The 19493-nt window shown below is 39.5% G+C and overlaps 2 protein-coding genes across 5 annotated transcripts in view; both read left to right on the top strand.

The window, feature by feature from the left end:
* Nucleotides 1–3396: 3396 nt before the first annotated feature.
* On the top strand, nt 3397–9364 carry sh3bgrl3 (SH3 domain binding glutamate-rich protein like 3). Its single transcript, XM_082520745.1, has 3 exons — nt 3397–3543; nt 5632–5799; nt 6974–9364. Exons 1-3 carry the CDS (start codon nt 3499–3501, stop codon nt 7037–7039), a joined length of 279 nt encoding a protein of 92 aa, XP_082376871.1. The 5' UTR covers nt 3397–3498; the 3' UTR covers nt 7040–9364.
* A 1260-nt stretch (nt 9365–10624) lies between these two features.
* trappc9 (trafficking protein particle complex subunit 9) overlaps nt 10625–19493 on the top strand; it is a 233478-nt gene continuing 224609 nt past the window's right edge. For 2 of the 4 annotated variants that reach the window (XM_082521363.1, XM_082521361.1), the window contains exons 1-5: nt 10625–10719; nt 12113–12220; nt 12837–13429; nt 17190–17335; nt 17506–17631. In XM_082521363.1, coding sequence (XP_082377489.1) covers nt 12849–13429; nt 17190–17335; nt 17506–17631 — 853 coding nt within the window. In that variant the 5' untranslated portion in view covers nt 10625–10719; nt 12113–12220; nt 12837–12848. Of the gene's footprint in view, nt 10720–12112; nt 12221–12836; nt 13430–13552; nt 13650–17189; nt 17336–17505; nt 17632–19493 lie in introns of those variants that run through there. The other 2 variants (XM_082521362.1, XM_082521364.1) reach the window with 2 other exon arrangements.

Here is a 19493-nt window from a genome sequence, read left to right as displayed (position 1 = left end):
AAAGCACATTGCATTTTTTTTCTTTTTTTTTGCCTGTCCCGTTTGCCTCTTTTGCCATTAGAATTATTGTCTAAAGGCGAAGAACGATGCCCAAGAAGATCTCTTGATCTCCAAGGATCTTGGTGAGAAGGTGAAAACAGTTTGTGCAAGGTACTGTGGGGCGATCGTGGCTCAAGAGTTGGGAGTTCGCCTTGTAATCGGAAGGTTGCCGGTTCGAGCCCCGGCTTGGACAGTCTCGGTCGTTGTGTCCTTGGGCAAGACACTTCACCCGTTGCCTACTGGTGGTGGTCAGAGGGCCCGGTGGCGCCAGTGTCCGGCAGCCTCGCCTCTGTCAGTGCGCCCCAGGGTGGCTGTGGCTACAATGTAGCTTGCCATCACCAGTGTGTGAATGTGTGTGTGAATGGGTGGATGACAGGTTGTGTAAAGCGCTTTGGGGTCCTTAGGGACACCCGCTGGATTTGTAAGAAGGAAATGTATGGCTAAAGAAGCACATTATGATCATGGAGTTGCCAGTCTCCAGACCTCAGTCCTCTAGAAAATCTATGGAGGGAGCTGAAGTTTTGAGTCGCCAAGCAGCAGCAGCAAAGAAACCTAAAGGATTTACAGAGTTTAAAGAGAATCCTCTTTTGCAGACCAAAATGTTCAAATAGAACAAAATACATAATCCCATAACTTGAGATTAAAAGGCCTCCAAGGTCTCCTGATCTGACCCCCTTAGACTTTTATCTTTGGGGTCATCTGAAGGCAATTTTCTATGGTGTGAAGATACGAGATGTGCAGCACCTGAAACTACGGATACTGGATGCCTGTGCTGGAATTTCTCCTGCGGTGTTGCTATCAGTGTGTGAAGAGTGGGAGAAGAGGGTTGCATTGACAATCCAACACAATGGGCAGCACATTGAACACATTTTATAAGTGGTCAGAAACTTGTAAATAATTCATGAAAGAATAAAGTTACGTTGAAACCAAGCACACCATTGTTTTTCTTGTGACATTACCAATAAGTTTGATGTGTCACATGGCCCTCTTCCTATAGGGCTTTAGAGCATGATGTCACGGAATGTGATCTCCCACCATGACGGTAGGCCAAACGAAGCACACGGAAGCGTCAGCTATGGTTTGTTTGTACTGTGTTGTTGGTTGCAACGTTAGATCACACAATAGGGCAGGCAAGAAGCTGGAAAATGGGCTCTCTTTTCATCGTTTACCCTCCTGGAGGCAACGGGAGGGATTTAATGTATCTGATATTACTAAACGAAGACGTCAGGCTTGGATTGCAGTGGTCAGACTCGGACCGGCACCCAAGACGAGTGCAACGAAAGCGAAAAAGAGCACCCATCAGAGGTAACCCCCGCCCTGAACCAAACGAATCACAGACCGGTACCGGTCCGTGGCCCGGGGGTTGCAGACTGCTGATTTACACCATGCTTGGAGCCCATAGCTTGTGAGCAGTGGTGCTACAACAATGCTAACATGTGCACAAGATATTTGGTATAACATGACTGGTACTTAAAAGAGTGGCTTCCAGTGCCTTTGCAAAACACTGGTTTGAACTTGCTTCAATATCATTAATGCAGCTGCTCTTCTGCACTACTACAACAACAACAACTTGATGCATGCTCAATCTTCAGGCAAGGAAATCGCAGAAATTTGATTCTGTTTATCTGGACATAGCGATTCCAGTTCTCTCATGTATCTCCTACTGAAATCTCTTCATCCTGATGAATAGAATCAACTTTCTGGGCCTACTTACAGAAGTGTGGACCAGCAAATCCAACAGCAGAAGAGCCAAACAATCTAGACGTACAAGATACTTTGGCATTGTGCCACTTTAAGACAATGACTGGCTATGAAAAGTCTGTTTGGGAATGCATCATCGTTCCCCCACATAAGCTGGAAGAGGTGGCTGGGGAAAGAGAGATCTGGGTTCCTCTGCTTAGGCTGCTGCCCTCATGACCCTGACCTGGATAAGCAGAAGGATGGATGGTCTTTGCAAAATAAGTTTGTCCTTTTCTTCGTTTCTTCGTGTCCAGCCTCACATACAATTCAGTATAAGCCTTTTCCGTTTTACTTTGTCACCACTCACTTGCCATGTCTCCCAGTACTCCTGCCTACTTTCTTCATCTCCCTGACTATTCCACTTTTTCTTTGCTGACCTCTTCCTTTGAACACTTTGCTATATTTCCTTATTCCACAACCAGGTCTACCTGTCTGCTTTCCTTTGTCCAGAAAACACACTTTCTTGGATACACCTTCCCTGGCAGCTTCCCTCACCCAGTCATTTGGTAACTTTTCCCTACCACGCAGAGCCTGTCTCAACTTCTTCCTGAACTCCACCCAACATTCTTCCTTCTTCTTCCTACCTTCACGTGCTGCTTCTTGATTTCTTGAGTCATGCAACAGCAACAAGCAATGCCTCCTGGCTACATTTTCCTCCTCCTTTCCTAATCCTTTCAGATTCTGTATAAGATATAGCCTACCTTTGTGCACCTTGCTACACTCCCTTTTGTCACCCTTTGTTCCCCCTCCTTCTCGAAATATGTGTTCACCACAACAATTTCCCCCCCCCCCCAAAAAAAAAAAAAATCCAGTACCATTCGGCCCTCTTATTGCTTTGATCTGTATCTTCATGCTGGAAGCGAGTATCAAACTGCCTTTACTTTCTCTGGCAACTGATTGTTTGGAATTCTGCAAAAGGTGGATAAAATGTAAGAGAAAAATTAAGAAAGACAGGGTCTTAAGAGGAAAAAATTAATAAAGTGAGATGACGAAGGGGAAAGGGTACAAGAAGGAGGTGTGTAAGACTGAGTGAAAGAAGGTAGCAGTTTAGAGTGAATTAAATATATAACCCTATATGTAGGGCTGACAGGAGTTGATGCCTCACGCCACACTGAAACATGAATAAAGTCATGTGCTGTCTCTTTAAACTATGCACAGCGGACCACAGGATAGAGGAAGAGTAGAATCAAGTCTGCCCAAGAATAACAAACCATTTCCTGTCTATGTTCTCAACATTAAACATGTCAAAAGAGCTGCCAGTGATTGCCAGCGCAGATCTATGAAGCAAATAATAATGTAACTAATAACAGTGTTTAGAAATATAATTAATCACTGATTAACCTACCAAACCATTTTTTTCTCAGTCAAACAAGGGCCGTTGATGCCTTCAGACTGCTTTTTCTCTGATCAAACATTCAAAACCTTCATAATAATTGCTACTAGTTCTGTTTCTGTTACTATTGTATTCATAGTCATGTCGCTGTATCAAGAATGTTACAATTTGTGATTTCAGAGTCCACATATTCAACCTGTCTTAAACGTGTTTCCCACTTTTTAAGTTACATATGACTTTATGTTTTACTTGAAGTCGAAATGTCTTTTATTTTGAAAAGCGGACCTCGCCGGACGTCCTTCCAGGTTTAACAGCTACCTTGATACCAGCGGGAGAAAGCTACTTGCAAGCAGATACACAAAGAGAGAGTGGAAGGATCTGCAGCTATGGGAATCAAACTGTACTACACCACTGTTACTGCCTCGAGGACGGTGAGTCAAGCAGCCATAATTGACAACATGTACTGTTATATTTATGCTTTTAGCTCCGGTGGCAGCAGCTAACAGTCCAACAGACACACCCAGCACCCTATCAGTAGTAAGCTTCCTCCTGACTAACAGTGCAGCGGGCCTATGCCTAACTCACTGCCCCTTTATTGCATTATTGAAACGTCAGAGTTATTAGTGTGAAAGCTCGATAATCATTAAAGTTATCATTGGGAATTAAATTTAAACTTAAACGACCCGTAAAGACAAAGCAGGTTGCCTTATTCCACCTAGCTTCCCTTGCCTTAGTTGGAGAAAGGTGTTTTTATGAAGCAGCTTAGCTAGCAGGTTTTTGCGTATAATTCTCCTTAAAGCGCTTACTTATTCTAATCAGTGAAATTCTCATAGTGTTATTGTGGTGCATGAGGAGTGGTTCATTGTAGCGAACACAAGTATCCGTTTCCTGTACAGAGAGAAGCGCACCAAACTACATTTAAAAATCTGGCAGCTGCTTGTTCTCGCTAATTTAAACCATAACGCTAAGGCCTGATATAAACAGAGTGTATCTAATACGTCAGCATGAATCTGATTTACTAAACGGCACATGTTTCGAAGGAATTTGGATTTTTATAAGCGGCACACCCAATCCTCTATCTTCTTGTTCCAGTTATTCTAGATCGACAGTTAGCCCGTAGGGAATCGGTAATAAAATACAAATGTTCTTTAAATGAGAGCTAGCTGGTATTTCACATGTATGCCGAAGTAACTAGTAGGAAGTCTAACGTTAATGCATCAAACCACTTTGTTGTCATGTGTGTATTTGTTGTATGGTCAGTGCAGCAAATTCTTGGATTTTGTAATAGTTTGGTTCATAATTTTCCACAGAATATATAAAGAAGGACTAAATGGAACAAGGTGATGTTCAGACTATCTGCAGAAGTGTACAAACTGACATTGTACAACCTTTTTTTTTTTTTTATAACAATCATTTTGCAGGACTTTTTTTTTCTTTTTGAAGTTAGCTTGTACAGTGGAGTGGGACAAACATCTGGTATCTATTAGCTGTGAGGAAATGCACAGTGAAAAGGTTGTAACAGGCGTTCATTTTTAACTCTTGCATGTGCAGCATTGCTTCTAGCTACCTTCGTGGTGGCTGCGGTGTGCTACACCCGTCACTGTAGCATTTTTTTAACCTAACTTATTTAAAAAATGATGATGCAACATCGTAGTTATTTAATACTTGTCTATGTTTCACTTTTGCTTTTTTATATTAAGACTAATGCAATTCCTCAAAACATCTTATTATAATTTAACTGCATAAGTGTACAAAACATTTCTAGAATCACCTCAGTAGCTCAGACCTACATTATTATGTCAGTGTTTCCAGTCAGCTGCAGCACACATGAAACTTCTCATAATTCAGAGGTGCTTCCTAAAATTTTATGGAACAAATACGAGCAATTCCCCTTTTTTTTTCAGTTTAAGGAAATGAGACTGGGCTGTCTGTGTGTTGCCAGTTAGTGCTGTTTTTAGGTGTGGTTCCCCCCCCCCCACACACACACACACACACACACACTTCCTGAGTCACCCACAAGATAGCAGACTGTCTACTACATCTATTAATCATCACATTTGTGTAACATATGCAACATAAAGCTGCAGCTTTTTACTGGCAGAGCATCAAAAATGCCTTAAATCATATTCTTTTCTATTATAGTGTTGTTTCTTTTTTTTTCTTTTTCTTTTTTTTTTAAAAAGAAGAAAAAGGGTCATGTTTTTTTCCCTTTTGGGAAAATAGCATTACCAGGTGTATCTGAACAGTCCTTCAGAGAATTTCAGCCTTCATCTGCCTCTTGTTTTATCACACACTGACTAAAACACTTATCAGCTTCACAGCTATCATGATTTTGCTCTGCTAAGCTCTTGGAAATGTAGTCGGTGAACAGTAGATTGGAAACTGTGGTGTCACATGTCACTGTCTGCAAATTAAACACAGATAAATGAGTTGTCTGCTTCCTGTTAATTGTATTTGGGTTGATTAAGATCCTAAAACCCTTGTTTTGGCCTTTTTGGGGGGGCTTTATTTAATGCTAGGTGAAGTCTCAACAGGCAGAAGTGATACGAATCCTTGAAAGCAAAAGCATCCAGTACGAGCTCATCGACATCTCTGTGGGCGGGGAGCTCCGTGATGAAATGAGGAGCAAAGTGGGGGACCCGACGGCAGTCCCTCCCCAGCTTTTCAACGAACACCAGTACTGTGGGGTAAGGAAAACACACACACACAGACTCTTTGCTTATTCATACAGTGAAGTGCTGTTGCTGTCAACACAGTAATTGTTTGTCACAAGTTAAAAATGTGAAACCACGTTTTTGAAACTGAAATCTCAAATCTACTCCAGCATCCTGACACTTCACTCTCAAAGCCCTGTAAGCTGCCTGTGACAACTGAACATGTGTGAACACTTTTCAAAGTAAACTCCACCTGCAGGATGATTTAATCACGTGGTTGTTAAATGCATGTGTCCCTCAAATTTTCAGTATATCAGTAATCAATATATCATTAAATAGTTAACGCATGTGTCAGTTGTTAGTTAGCTGTCGCAGTCAAATTGCTAAATGCCTTCAAGGAGGTTTGTTGAAGAGCATTTTTGGGTTTTATTTTATTTTTCTCTCTTGAAAATTTGATATCAAAATTCCACAGTCACTGCTTCTCTACTAAGTTGTGCCAGTATTAAACTGGTTAATCATTATACGCCAAGGATATGTGTGTGCAAAACTGAATTAGCATAAAAGGATGCCTACGTTGGTGCTGCAGCAGTGGTTTCAAAATCTCTGTATTTCTATTTGAGATTTTTCTTGGTTACATTCAGAATCTTCTGTGCTGACAGCAGCTCCCGCTCTCTGCAAAAGGACCTGCAAACTCAGTCACCTTTAATGGCCACGTTAGGGAGAAGTTTGATTTTCAAAACTTCAGCAGAAAGTCCTCTTTAATTCTCAACATAACATAAATGGATCCAACAATAACTATAGAGGATAAAAAGGAACACGGTGGAGACGATACAAGAACTCTGTTACTTAATAACACGTAATAAACGATGCATTTAAAATATAAAAACTTTCGAATATATTTCAACAAAAAGTCTTGTGTTCTGACGTTCATTGTCATCCTCACAAATATCACATCAGGATGCAGGCGTACAGACACACACTCACATATTCTCACCAATAACGCAACGCTGAACTCATTGAAACAGTTGTTTTCCTTAACGGAGGTCAAGTTGTACAAAGTGAACAATACATTTACACGAGGCTCATGTGCTCTGCTTTTGATTTATCAGAGTGCTGCGTTACTTCCAGCAGTTGTGGGATTGTGCTGCTGCTGGTTTGTTGTTTTGTGTACTTATTAACACTGTTGGCATTTTCTTCCTCTCGACAGAACTATGAAATGTTTTCCGAGGCAGTGGAAGCGGATACAGTGGAACAGTTTCTGAAACTGGCGTGAGGATGACGGAGTACCTTAACCTCATTTCCCCACCCGCCTCGTGTCCTATCAGAGTCCTGTTGTCCAGTCTCTCTGTCTCTCTCTCTCTCTCACTCTGCACCACTAGCAGTGGCCACCCACTTTCAATGCCATAATGAAAAATGCCAAATATCATGAATACTACTAATCAGCAAAGACACATTCCCTGTAATGCACCATTATGCTTGAAATCAGTCTTACTCTCTTTTTATGTCCTTTTTTCTCTCCATTTGATTCCTCTCAGATCTTATTTTATCCATCTGACAGGCTAGTGTTAGTGCTCCTGGTCCATTAGGAATCAATGGGCTGTCTGAATATGCGGTAATTAGGTCGACTAATCTTGGCTGTGGCCAACTGATCGCTGGAGATTAAACTAATCCACTGGATGACAACATTTAACCCAGAATCTTCCTGATGTGGCAGGCAGACCAAGCACACCATCATCCATCAGTCTTAACTACTTTTTGGCATCTTATTCTGTAGCCTTCAGGTTCCCATGTTGCACATTACACCACACTGTTTGCACTTCATGTGGATGCAAATGTACAGCTAAGTAGCAAGGACTGAAGTCCCTCAATCCAATTAATTCAGAATTAGAGCAGCTAAAAGACAGATTTTAGGTGAAGCTGGTTTTTGAGAATTTTGGTCCATTGGTCTCCTTATGTAGGATGGGAGCTGACCTACTTAAAGGAACGGTGCCACCAGAAATCAAGTGTGTGTTCTTCACAATATTACAAATAAAAGCTAAAAATAATTAGCTTGTGTGCAATGCGTTAAAGCTACCGTCAAGTTTTTCTGCACCCAAAAATACATCGTTCTGTAAGTCTAATGCAACGACTTATACAAAGAAAACTATTGATAACATTTTAAATGGTCCATTGTTTACATACATGTTTGCTAGCTTGTAGGCTTGTTTTTTGTCTGTCTGCACATGGCACTCTACTGCGACTAATGTCTGTTGGCGGGATTGTGTATGACAGTGTCCATCAGCACAGTGTAAACCAAAGGCAGTAGAATTGGTGGACATAGCTGCTGTGGTTTGTGAAAGTCTTTTATGAAGCCTCGAGATGAGTGAGCTCATGGCTTTACTGCAGTATTATTCCACAGAATTACATTTTACTTCCCTAAACCAAGAAAAATAAAACGCTGTGGGACACCATCAAAGTAAACCTGCACGCTGCATTAAAAAAGCAATGTCTTTGGATTCTGGTCAAAAAACTATTTAAAAAAAAAAAAAAAAAAAAGGTTGATATCTTAACTGAACACCAAAGTATTACATATATATTTATGATTTATCTCCATTGGGCCAAACTTACTAAAAACTGGTTTACGCCTTAAAAAAAAAATTCAGTGGTCATACATTTCAATAAGCAGCTGCTTACGTTTCGCATCCAATAGAGTGGGATGAACAGATGTCTTTATGTTGCATTTGGTGCCAATCTGTAATACATTTTAGCTGGTGGATGCTCACTGCAGTGTTAGCACTTACCTGCCATCTTCTACATTTTTCCGTAGTGTTCCTGTTGAACTTGAAAGCTTCATTTCTGGCACTGAGGGCTGCTCTGTGTTCATCAACACGGGGCAGAAAGATGCAAAAGAAATTAGAAGAGAGTTAGAAAAAAACAAAAGATCTGAGTGATCTGGCTTTCAACCGCGTATCTTCTCATTCCGCCGTCTATTTCATCTTACGGTTTCATCTGAATAACCTGGCATGAAGATGCAGTAATGTGACTATGCACTGAAACCCTGCCTCATTCTGAACACAGATGTAAAGGTGCAAGCAGACATGTTTGTACCGACCTGAATTAATCTTACCAGCCTTAGGGAACACTCACCACATGGGAAAAATGAAGGCTTCACTTATCTGTGCTTTTTATGCATTCATGTTATTACGCTGATTATCATTAGTTATATTGATCATTCCATTTCTTTTTTTCCCCTGTTTAACTGAGAACAGCCCAGTTTCCCTGTCTCACTCATAGCACCCGTCAGTCCCCCTCGCTGTCATACTCGTATTGTTACGGTTTGGGATCACCAACGATGACGGCCTTCACACACAATGTTTGTGCACTGTTTTGTAAGTTGATGGTTGTGGATGTTTGCCTGTTATTGATGTATAATCACGATGAATCATGGTTCAGACATTCCACGTCTCTCTCTGAGCTCCTGCTTTGCTTTTGGACCAATTCCCCTTGGCCAAAAAAAAAGAAGAAAATAGGGAATAAAATGCTGTTGTCTTCCAAGAAGATTGTGAAAAGTGATTTATGGGTTAAAAAAAAATAAATGAATAAAATGGAGTTGAATCTACCTGTCTGGACTATTCTTATACACATCCCTATACGTATTATCTGTTTGAGTGAAAGAAGGTCATTTTAATTTGCAGATCAGTGCTTTATTAATTTTTAGGCATCTTCATGCATGACACTTAGTTTCTTATTCTCAGTTTAAATGCATAACCAGCTGCATTTGGGTAATTCTCGAAAAAATGGACAACACATAAGAAAGGTGAAGAGTGGAGACAGAGCTAAGACAAGTGACAAGGATGAGTGAGAAGGTTTACAAGACTGACCTGCTATGATTTATGGTTTAGAGATAGTGGCACTAATAGAAAGGAGGGGAGGTGGCAGATGTTAAGATTTCCATTGGGAGACACAGGATGAGAAATTAGTTTATTAAGGGACAGTTTAGGTAGAGGAATTTGGAGAGAACCTAAGAGGAGTAAAGCTAAAATGCTTTGGACATGTGCAGAAGAAGGTAGAAGGATGTAGCTGGCAGGAGGGAAAGAAAGGAAGACAGCAAAGAAGATCTATGTACAGATAGGGTGAGACTAGAGGCAACTCCTAAAGGGAGAAGAGGAAGAAGGAGAAATTGGTAACATTAAAATTCACATTGAAGTTGGTATGTAGTATGATGTCGCTTGAGTGCAATGGCTCATTTGACAAAAGGCCAAAGAACCGATTGAAGACTTAGGAGGGCCAGGAAACCTATGACCCTTCTTTCAATCCAGGGGCTCGATGTGGACATTCTGGAGGACTATAAATACCCCGGAGTTCTCGCTGATAATAAAATGGACTGGGTTAAAAACGCCACTGCCCTCTACAGGAAGTCGTTTCTATTTTCTAAGGCGGCTGAGATCTTTCAGCATCTATCAGACAATGATCAGGATTTTTTATGAGTTTGTTGTGGCCAGTGCCATCCTCTATGCTGTTGCATGCTGGGGCAGCAGGTTGAGGGTCGCGGATGCCAACAGACTCAATAAACTGGCCCACAAGGTCACATGGTAAAGTGCTAGCATGACATGAACATTATCCATATTGGCATTGGGGTTGGTTTTTAATAATAAAAATTCAGAGTATAATTTCTTCATATCTTCATTGCGGCTCACATTTCTGTATTGTTCAACTTCTCAAAATCTGAAACGTGAAAACTAGTTAGTTCATTGTAAACTACCACGTTACAGTAAGCTAGCAAAAGTGGCAAAAGATCTACTGTATAAAAATAACTATTGAATGAACTGATGTTCGTATTTCCTTAAGATATTGTCTTAGAACAGCTAGAGAGTTTATTTTGAAAACCGACACCGGAAGTTTCGCTGTTAATTTGTTGTCGCTAAGTACTGAGCCAAAGAAGGAAGCTCAAACATTTGACAGGTAGCTGCTAAGGTAACGTGAATATTCGTTATTTGAAATGTATTAATGGCACTTCTGTAAAAGAAAATTAATTTGACTGAACTTATATGCGCATTACTCAGTGCTGTTTTTGTATGACCGTTGTAAGCAACACATTCATAGATTAGCTAGCTAAGCTAAGCTAGCTGAAAGCAGTGTGTTGACAGAATGTAGTTAAACGGGAGCCACAAACTTATAGAGACATATTAGCTTATGAAAAGCTCATTAAACCGGGACTTCTGTTTTATCTGATATCTTGTTTTCCTCTCTCTTTTCCTGCTAATTGTATCAGCTGACACATGTTAGCTCCAACTGCTTGGTGTTTGTTTCTATCACAGGTGTTAGCAGGTGTTAATATTGCTTTTGGGCAGAAGTGCATCCTTATTGTCATCGTTTCGTCCCATGGATGAGTCGCTTTACACAGCAGAGACACTAAGCAGGACTTTATCATTTAAACTCAGCAGATTTGTGTTGTTCTCCTAACCCTTGATAAAAAGGCTTTCATGGGAAACTTATTTAAAACCTGTTTACGATCTGCATAGATTTGTGTTACAGTTTAATTAATAAAAGACATCCTTTAGTTTGTCACTTTAACCTCCTAAGACCCGAACTCTTCCACAGCATGCATTTTTAATTTCTCTTTGATATTTGGGCTGATTGGGACCCGATGAATGTAAAAACAAAGAATTACCAGATTTATTTTTTTTTCCCCTGATTTTTGTTTCTAAGAAAATTGACAGCCACATATGAGGATATTCGTTTAAAATTTCGATGGAACAGTAGCAGTATAATGAGAGGACAATTGAGTATTTTGGTCTAAATAACCCAAAATGTGATGTCCACATATGTGGACGCCAGGTCCTAGGAGGTTAAGAGGCATGGCTTTCTATTTTTTTTTTTTTTTTTTTTTTTTTTTTTTGTAACTAGATATTTTTACTGTCAGAAATCTAATTACAAAACCAAAACAAAACACCACACACTTTTCTTCAACTGCAGATATATACGTATAGGTTCATAGTGTGTTGGACAAGGACACATTTTTGGAAGTTGCTGTCAAACTATGAAGTGCTTGTTATAAACTCTCTCTGTTTCCATTCATGAAAACAGATACCCACTCCAGATTGTTCTTGACTTGTTTAGATCATCTGAATTTGTTTTTCTTAACCATGGAAATATTTATGTCATCATCTGCAATATAGACAATTGGCTATTTTATTTATATAGCAAATTTCATTATACATAAACTCAATTTGCTTCACAAAGAAGGTAAAATAAACAAATGGTACTATACACAGACACACACATACACAGCTATTGAGTGCAAGTCTTTGTGAACAGAACAGTTTTGAGTATTTTAAAATGTTTGCACACATGTAATTGATCTCAGGTCAGCAGGCAGCTTGTCCCAAAGAAGAGGACCACAGTAACTGGAGGCTAAAACAACTGAGAGCTTTGTGGACTTTTGAACTTCACAAGTTTATGAAGGATTTTAAAGGTAATTCTATATTGCACTTAAAGCCAATGAATCCTTTAGTTGTCTTTTGGTGTCTTTTAGACTTTTAGTGTTGCTTTGCTGGCTTAGCAACACTGGTTTCTTTTTTTAAGAACTGCTGTGCCAGTTTGTGGTACAAAAAACCTTTTGCTGTATCTTGATAGTTTTATTTTATTTCAGCATGAAGGACAACTGTGAAACATATTCCATTTTACTTGTTCTTCCAAACTTTGTGTCACACCTTGAATAATACACACCTTGTTTCTTGTTGCTGTGTGTGTAGCAACCCTGTCCATGTCTCTCTCAATCTCTCTTTTTTCTTCTTAACATAAAAAGACTTTCAGCAGCAGCTTCTCTCTTCATCACAAGCTGTTTTGTGGCATCTCGGCTCTCTTCTTTCCCTCATCTTCTTTAAAGATGATTAGCGACAAACCCCCTCCCCTCTTTTTTGCTAGCACTTCCCAAATTGCTGTTCAGTATTGTAATATTGGAAATGTGTATTTATTAGTGATAGAACCAGTTAATGTTTCAGTTTGAAACATTAACTGGTTATTGTTGCCACTGTAAATTGAATTAAGATCATCTCTTTTAAATGCTTTTGTTTTTCGGTCTTATGCAGTCACATGTAAAGATGAGCGTCCCAGACTACATGCAGTGTGCTGAGGACCACCAGACAGTACTTGTGGTGGTCCAGCCGGTTGGTATCGTTCCCGAGGATCAGTTCTTCAAGATCTACAAGCGCATTGCCAGCGTGAGCCAGGTGAACATCAGGGACTCCCAGCGCATCCTCATTCGCTACCGCCACCACTACCTGCCTGAAAACAACGAGTGGGGTGACTTCCAGACACACCGCAAAGTGGTGGGCCTCATCTCCATCACGACATGTGCCACGTCCAAGGAGTGGCCCCAGACGGCCGAGCGCTTCCACGGCCAGAAGGAAGTGTACAGCTCCACGCTGTATGACTCGCGGTTACTGGTATTTGGGCTGAGTGGGGAAATTACCGAGCAGCAGCGCACGGACGTGGCCTTCTATCCCAGCTTTGAAGAGTGCTCTGATGTGGAGAAGAGAGTGGAGGACTTTGTGGAGTCCATATATATTGTCCTGGAGTCCAAGCGGCTTGACCGTGCCACAGATAAATCCGGTGACAAGATCCCCCTGCTCTGCGTGCCCTTTGAGAAGAAGGACTTTGTGGGTTTAGACACGGACAGCAGGTGAGTCGTTCTGTCATCGCAGTCACATTATTTTGCAGGTCGGTGGTGTTGTCTGTGTCAGGTTGCTTCTAACATGTCAGCCTCACCTGGTCAGAAATTGTCAAAAATCTGTCTTTTGATTTTTGCTGTGTTCATGTTTGTTTGTTTACCTTGCTTTATTTGTCTTTCTTCTTTTTTTTCTTTCATACTGTCCTGTGAGTTTATTATTGGGTGCAAAAAGGTGAGACATTAGACTCATTAGTTAATCCACATCTATCCCATCAGCTTTAGCTTTGCCCAAAAGAGCACTGCTGCTGTTCATTTGATGATGACACCAAACTCATCACTCCTGCGCATTGTTCAGTCTATGGACCAACTGGGTGGAAATGGCTTAGTTGACATTATTGGCTTTGAATAACTGAATAATCAGAATTAAAGTAAGAGCACTTTGAATAAATAGTTTTAAAATGCAAGATAGTTCCTTCTTCCACAGGGAAAAGAATGAATCCTGAATGTACGGAAGTACTAATAAGCAGCACAACATTTTTGTTAATTTCACCAGTTACACACAGATTAATTCTACTTTCACAGTTGATTCTAAGAGAAGTTAAATAACCATGTTTCTAAGTATTTTCCCATTTACAAGAAATCCTAATTACTCCCATTATACCTGTCCTCCTGGCTCTGTGTGTAAACAAAATGAAGGACATCCATTCTTTTCTTCTAATGAGTTACTGTTATTGATGACAGACTACCTAATTCAAAGTATGACTTTAGTGCCGAGCAGCAGCGTTGCAGTGCAAGAGTTGTGACACATGAGAAGTTAAATTTAAGCACAAAAGTAACCTAGGTGGTGTTTTTCCTAGGAAATGTTAAAAGTAGAACCATAGATGGTATAAAAAGTGTACATAGCTGTTGTGACATCTCCAGGTGGTTTGCGATCTGTTATTTTGAAGCCTCCAGGTGAGCATTTCCACCAATTCCATCTTGGTTTAAAAAAACTTGAATATTACTAGAAAAGCTGTTTACTTTTTCCAAAAATCCTTTTTTTGTTTTTGGCTGGAATCAGGGTACTTCACTGATAATGAATTACAGCAGTTATTGTACAGGCAGAACTCTAGACATTACAAGTTACAGCTCTTTGTTTAATGTGTTTAAGCCCGAAGTCTGGAGAGTAGCTAGTTCAAGTTCATTGATAATGTTGAAACACAGGCATAGGTTGATTTAATACGTTTTACAATTATAATGTCTCAAGCCCAAAATATAAATATATCTAATGCAGTCCAGTTGCTCATACAAACTTCTGATGGTGGACACTGATGTTAGTAAAACAATTTATTTGTCAGTGAGATCATTTTTTGTTTTTAGGCTTTGCAAAAACCATTCTTATTTAACAATCAGCCATCTTCATACTTGCAAATGGGATGGCCAAAGCATTAAAAACAAACGGGGTTCAAACTATTGAAGTCTGAATTCATGGGTCATGGATTGCACTAGACTGTACAAGTTTAACCAACAGGGTAGCCACAGTGTTTATGCATCCATGAAATTCATAGATATAAAATCAATAATGAATGAAAGTAAATGAGGAAAAAAAAGTCCTTGTTGTGTCAGCGTAATGAAACATAGACGAGACTTTATTTACAAGACCTGTGTAGTTTGATCCTAATTACAGTGAAAATGGCAAAACCTTTTTAACAAAAGATCCAATTAAAACCTATCAAATTTAAGAGTATTAAAATTCATAATGGGAAACTTTATTTCAATTGTACTTTGACACATCCTTCAATTATGTTGCTGATTTTGGCCTCATTAAATATATTGTTGTTTTATATAATTTTAAAAAGTAATGGTAATATACAGTAGTATTAGTAAGTATAACTGATGATCAGATTTAGTTGATAAGCAAATACTGGAACATGTTTGGAACATACAGGAACATGGCAAGCGTGTCGCACTGAACCGATACTAAACTCAAATCTGCTTGTGATCCACAAATAGATCTGCCTGTTCTTTCTCCCAGGATGTCTGTGCCACAAACTCCCTTTTATTGCTTCTGGGAGGGTATGTCAGACACAGCAAGGAGCTGAGAAAATAAACTAGAAACATGGAGGATTCTTTTTTCTTTTTCTTTTTTGTCAGTTTGGTAAAATTTGTCAACATAACCCGACTGATGGGATTTTGGTGCATTTGCTTACTGAGATTTGGAATGTTTACATGTGTGTGAGTGAACTGCCTTCACAAAAGTGCTGTTTTTATTGTAATACCTCTTGTAGACATCTGAAACCTATGCCGTGCAAAGATGAAAAAAAAACAACAACAAGAAAGAACTTCATATTATAATGATTACAAAGGCGAAAACTAACAAAAACTAAACTAATATGAAACATTATCAATCCAAAAATCTAAACTGAAACAGGCAAACCCACCTTGCAAACTAACTGAATAGAAGGCAAAAACTCAAATTTAATATATAAGTAAAAACAAATGCAAAACATTAAAAAGTCTATTTCTTTATTGGTATTTAATGCTTGTACTTTTGGGGTTTTATAAATGCATTTTTAGATGGTAAACACCAGGGTAGTAATTTTATGTTAATATTGTACATTTGCGTGTGAGTGTGTATGTGTGAAAACCATTAGCTGAATATTGGTTACGGCTGATATCAGCAGTATTGACCTGTGTCCCTGTATCTGCAAATACTATGATATTTATGACATTTTATCACTGATTTTTAACTATTGTTTACATCATAAGTGATAATATATATTATAAACAAGATTTCTTTGTTTCCCAGGCTTAAAATCTGAAATAAATGGATACAAAATATAATGCAAAATATAAAAAAAAATGTACCAGATAGTTATTTTAAAAAAAGGTGCTTTTAATACTGAAACATGAAGACACTGATGAAGGAGGAGCTGATAGTTTGGTCTCCTAAGCATTACATGTCATTGCTGCTGAAGTTCATCCCAGCTTTAGAGAGCATTTGGGAATAAGAAGGTGCTGTTTTGTGATCTGTCTGGCTGAATGGCACAGATCAGATCTCATCTCTTTATTCATGAGATCATGTGCTACATTCCAGCCTGGCACAGCAGCTCCTAAGACACGAATCAGATGAAAGTTTCCATAACTGCAGATCTAGTTTGATATGTTTTTTTTTTTTATTTATTACTAAGCAGTCTAGTTTCCTACCAGAAATAATTATCAGAGAGAAAACTGTTCACAAGCAGCCTGCTGAGCATTTGTATGAATATTTAAACTGCCCAAATGTGTGACACAGTTCTCCCAGAATAGCTGTTCCTGTAGATTTTTATATCCCTGCTTCTAGATGACACTCCTAAGAGAATTCTGCCCATGAATTCACTTCACCTGCTGATCCCTCATATTGTTTTCATACGACCTCCTGTTTTTCAGACGTCTCAAATGTCTTGCACAAGGCAGCTAAGTTCCCTGTGTGTCCTGGTAAAGTTGTTACCTCCTGTGTGTTCTTGTGCAAGGCTAAAGGCCAAGGGGTGGTAGGACAGCTCATACTCTGTCCTTGTCTTGTTGCTCTTTTGTTTTTGCTCTCCCTCCTAATATATCCTCATTGTAGAAGACTCCCCACCCCCTGCTGACATAGGAAATTACAACAGCATAAGTCAGAGTTGTTTTTTGTATTCAAACAAATCAATTGCCAAAAATCGAAACATTTATTCTAGATTGAATTGACACACTTGATCCACCCTGCTGTTGTCTGAAGAAGTTTTTTTCCTTCCTCTTTCTACTCGTTTCCCCTCAGGCATTATAAGAAACGATGTCAGGGACGGATGAGGAAGCACGTTGGGGACTTGTGTCTCCAGGCAGGCATGCTGCAGGACGCGCTGGTCCACTACCACATGGCTGTGGAGCTGCTCAGGGGAGTTAATGACTTCCTCTGGCTAGGTGGTAAGTTTGGGAGGAAGCAGACTTAATACTGCAGTTGTTGACGAGAGTAAATACTATAGCCTTTGCTCGCCTTACATGCAGATCTCAAAACTTTGAAGCAAATGATCATTAGTGCAAGCTGATCTGAGTGGTAGAGTGCTGTGTTTTTTGTTTTTTTTTTTTGTCTGCAGCTGCACTGGAGGGTTTATGCTCAGCCTCTGTCATATTCCACTACCCTGGAGGCACAGCGGGGAAGATGATGGGGCGCAAACAGAGTATCTCCCAGCCACTAGATGCAGGGAAACGCCACAGAGCAGGTGAGCACATCACTCTGTAACCGTGCTGTCAAGCGCTGGCCTTGATGACTGTTTTCTATGTGTGAGTTGTAACTGAGTGAGAATATCTCTACTGATCAGCAGCGCAAACACTGCTAAGCTTTGCTTGCTGAAGAAAGCTGCTTACTTTGTGTGCAGAGTACCTCCTGAAACCTCCAAAGCTTTTCTCACCTAACCTGATGACGACTGCTAATTTACAGTTAACATCATTTATTCTGCCTGCCCTGTTATTAACTTGCTTTTAACTTGCTCTAATTTTAACACAGCTTTGTGTATACCTTAAGTTAACTGAATCTGTAGACCGTCTGCTAAACACAAAGACTATTAAAACGCATTTGTCTGAATGAATCTGAGGATTTGTGGATTTAGGATTGGAATATGATTTATTTTTTCCCCCCCCTAACAATTAATTTTCAGATAGTTTTAAGTATTTATAAACTACATAAGGCTGTACAACAACAACATTATACTCTATTTTACTTGTTAAGCACCTTGGCATACCCTTGGTTTTTAAGTGTGCTTTATAAATAAAGTTTATTATTATTATTATTATTAAACGAATGATCAAATTAAAATAACAAAAAAAGGGAATTTCAGTGACAGTAAAAATGTAACGGCAAACAAATTAAAGCTAAATGTTCAGTAAAAAGGAATTCAGCTATGCACTAGGGCTGCACAGTTTTATTGAATTTGAATCTTGAACACGATTTTAGCTCTTAACAATTAAATAATTGTGATTGAGTACTACTAAAAATGTATGCTCCGCAAACAGAACGTAAAGCAAAATGGAATCGGAGAGCTCCCTAAATGAGCGTCTGAGTATTTGCCTGCCTGTTCCCTGCACTGTGCAGCTAGAAGTTTCCTGATTGTTGACTGGATGAGTAACACTGAATTAAAGACAAATGCACAAGAAAGTTCAAATATCTGGCACAGCAGAAGGCAAAGAGCTTGTCCTGCGAAGCAGAATATCATCTATTTGGCAATACTTTGTATTATTTAGTTCAAGTGATGTTAATCAAGAAGTATCTTAGTGTTTGTGCCACAACTAACTTACTCAAACACCTGAAAACACTTTACAAACTGCATGAAACCATTTCCAGAAACAGAGAGGGGTCTCATGTCGCTATGAGTTTTAGTCCCGTCCCTCTGAAAATATGTCTTTTAAATAAAAGGAATGTAATGCAATGTAAATGGCCTGTATTTGTATAGTGCTTTACTAGTCCCTAAGGACCCCAAAGTGCTTTACATATCCAGTCATTCACACATTCACACACTGGTGATGGCAGCTACATTGTAGCCACAGCCACCCTGGGGCGCACTGACAGAGGCGAGGCTGCCGGACACTGACGCCACCGCACCCTCTGACCACCACCAGTAGGTGAAGTGTCTTGCCTAAGGACACAATGACCAAGACTGTCTGAGCCGGGGCTCGAACCGGCAACCTTCCGATTACAAGGCGAACTCCCAACTCTTGAGCCACGATCGCCCGTAAGAATGAAAGTCGTACCCCGCGCTGATTTAATTTTGTGTTAAGTTTGGTGATGATTTTTTTTGTATGTATTTTTTTGTTGATAAGGTGGAATACATTTATTTTGACGCAAATAATTTCACACTACATTGGCGTTAATATGTTTTGTTTTTGGCAATAAAATGATTGATTAATCCTGAGAAATCATCAAAATGTCAATGTTGTAAGTAATCATGATTATCATTTTGAGCATAAGCGTGCGGCCCTGATATGTACAGTATGGCCCAGAATTATTCTAGGTTTTGTACTACTTAAATATTTTGTTTTCCGAATTTGTCAAAAGTAGAGTTCTTCTTTTCAGTTTTATTCAGATATA

Source organism: Aulonocara stuartgranti (assembly GCF_965226115.1).
Source record: "Aulonocara stuartgranti genome assembly, chromosome: 22".
NCBI classification, from domain to species: Eukaryota; Metazoa; Chordata; class Actinopteri; order Cichliformes; family Cichlidae; genus Aulonocara; species Aulonocara stuartgranti.
Note: the sequence above shows the minus strand (reverse complement) of the source record. Positions and strands in the feature narration are given on the sequence as shown.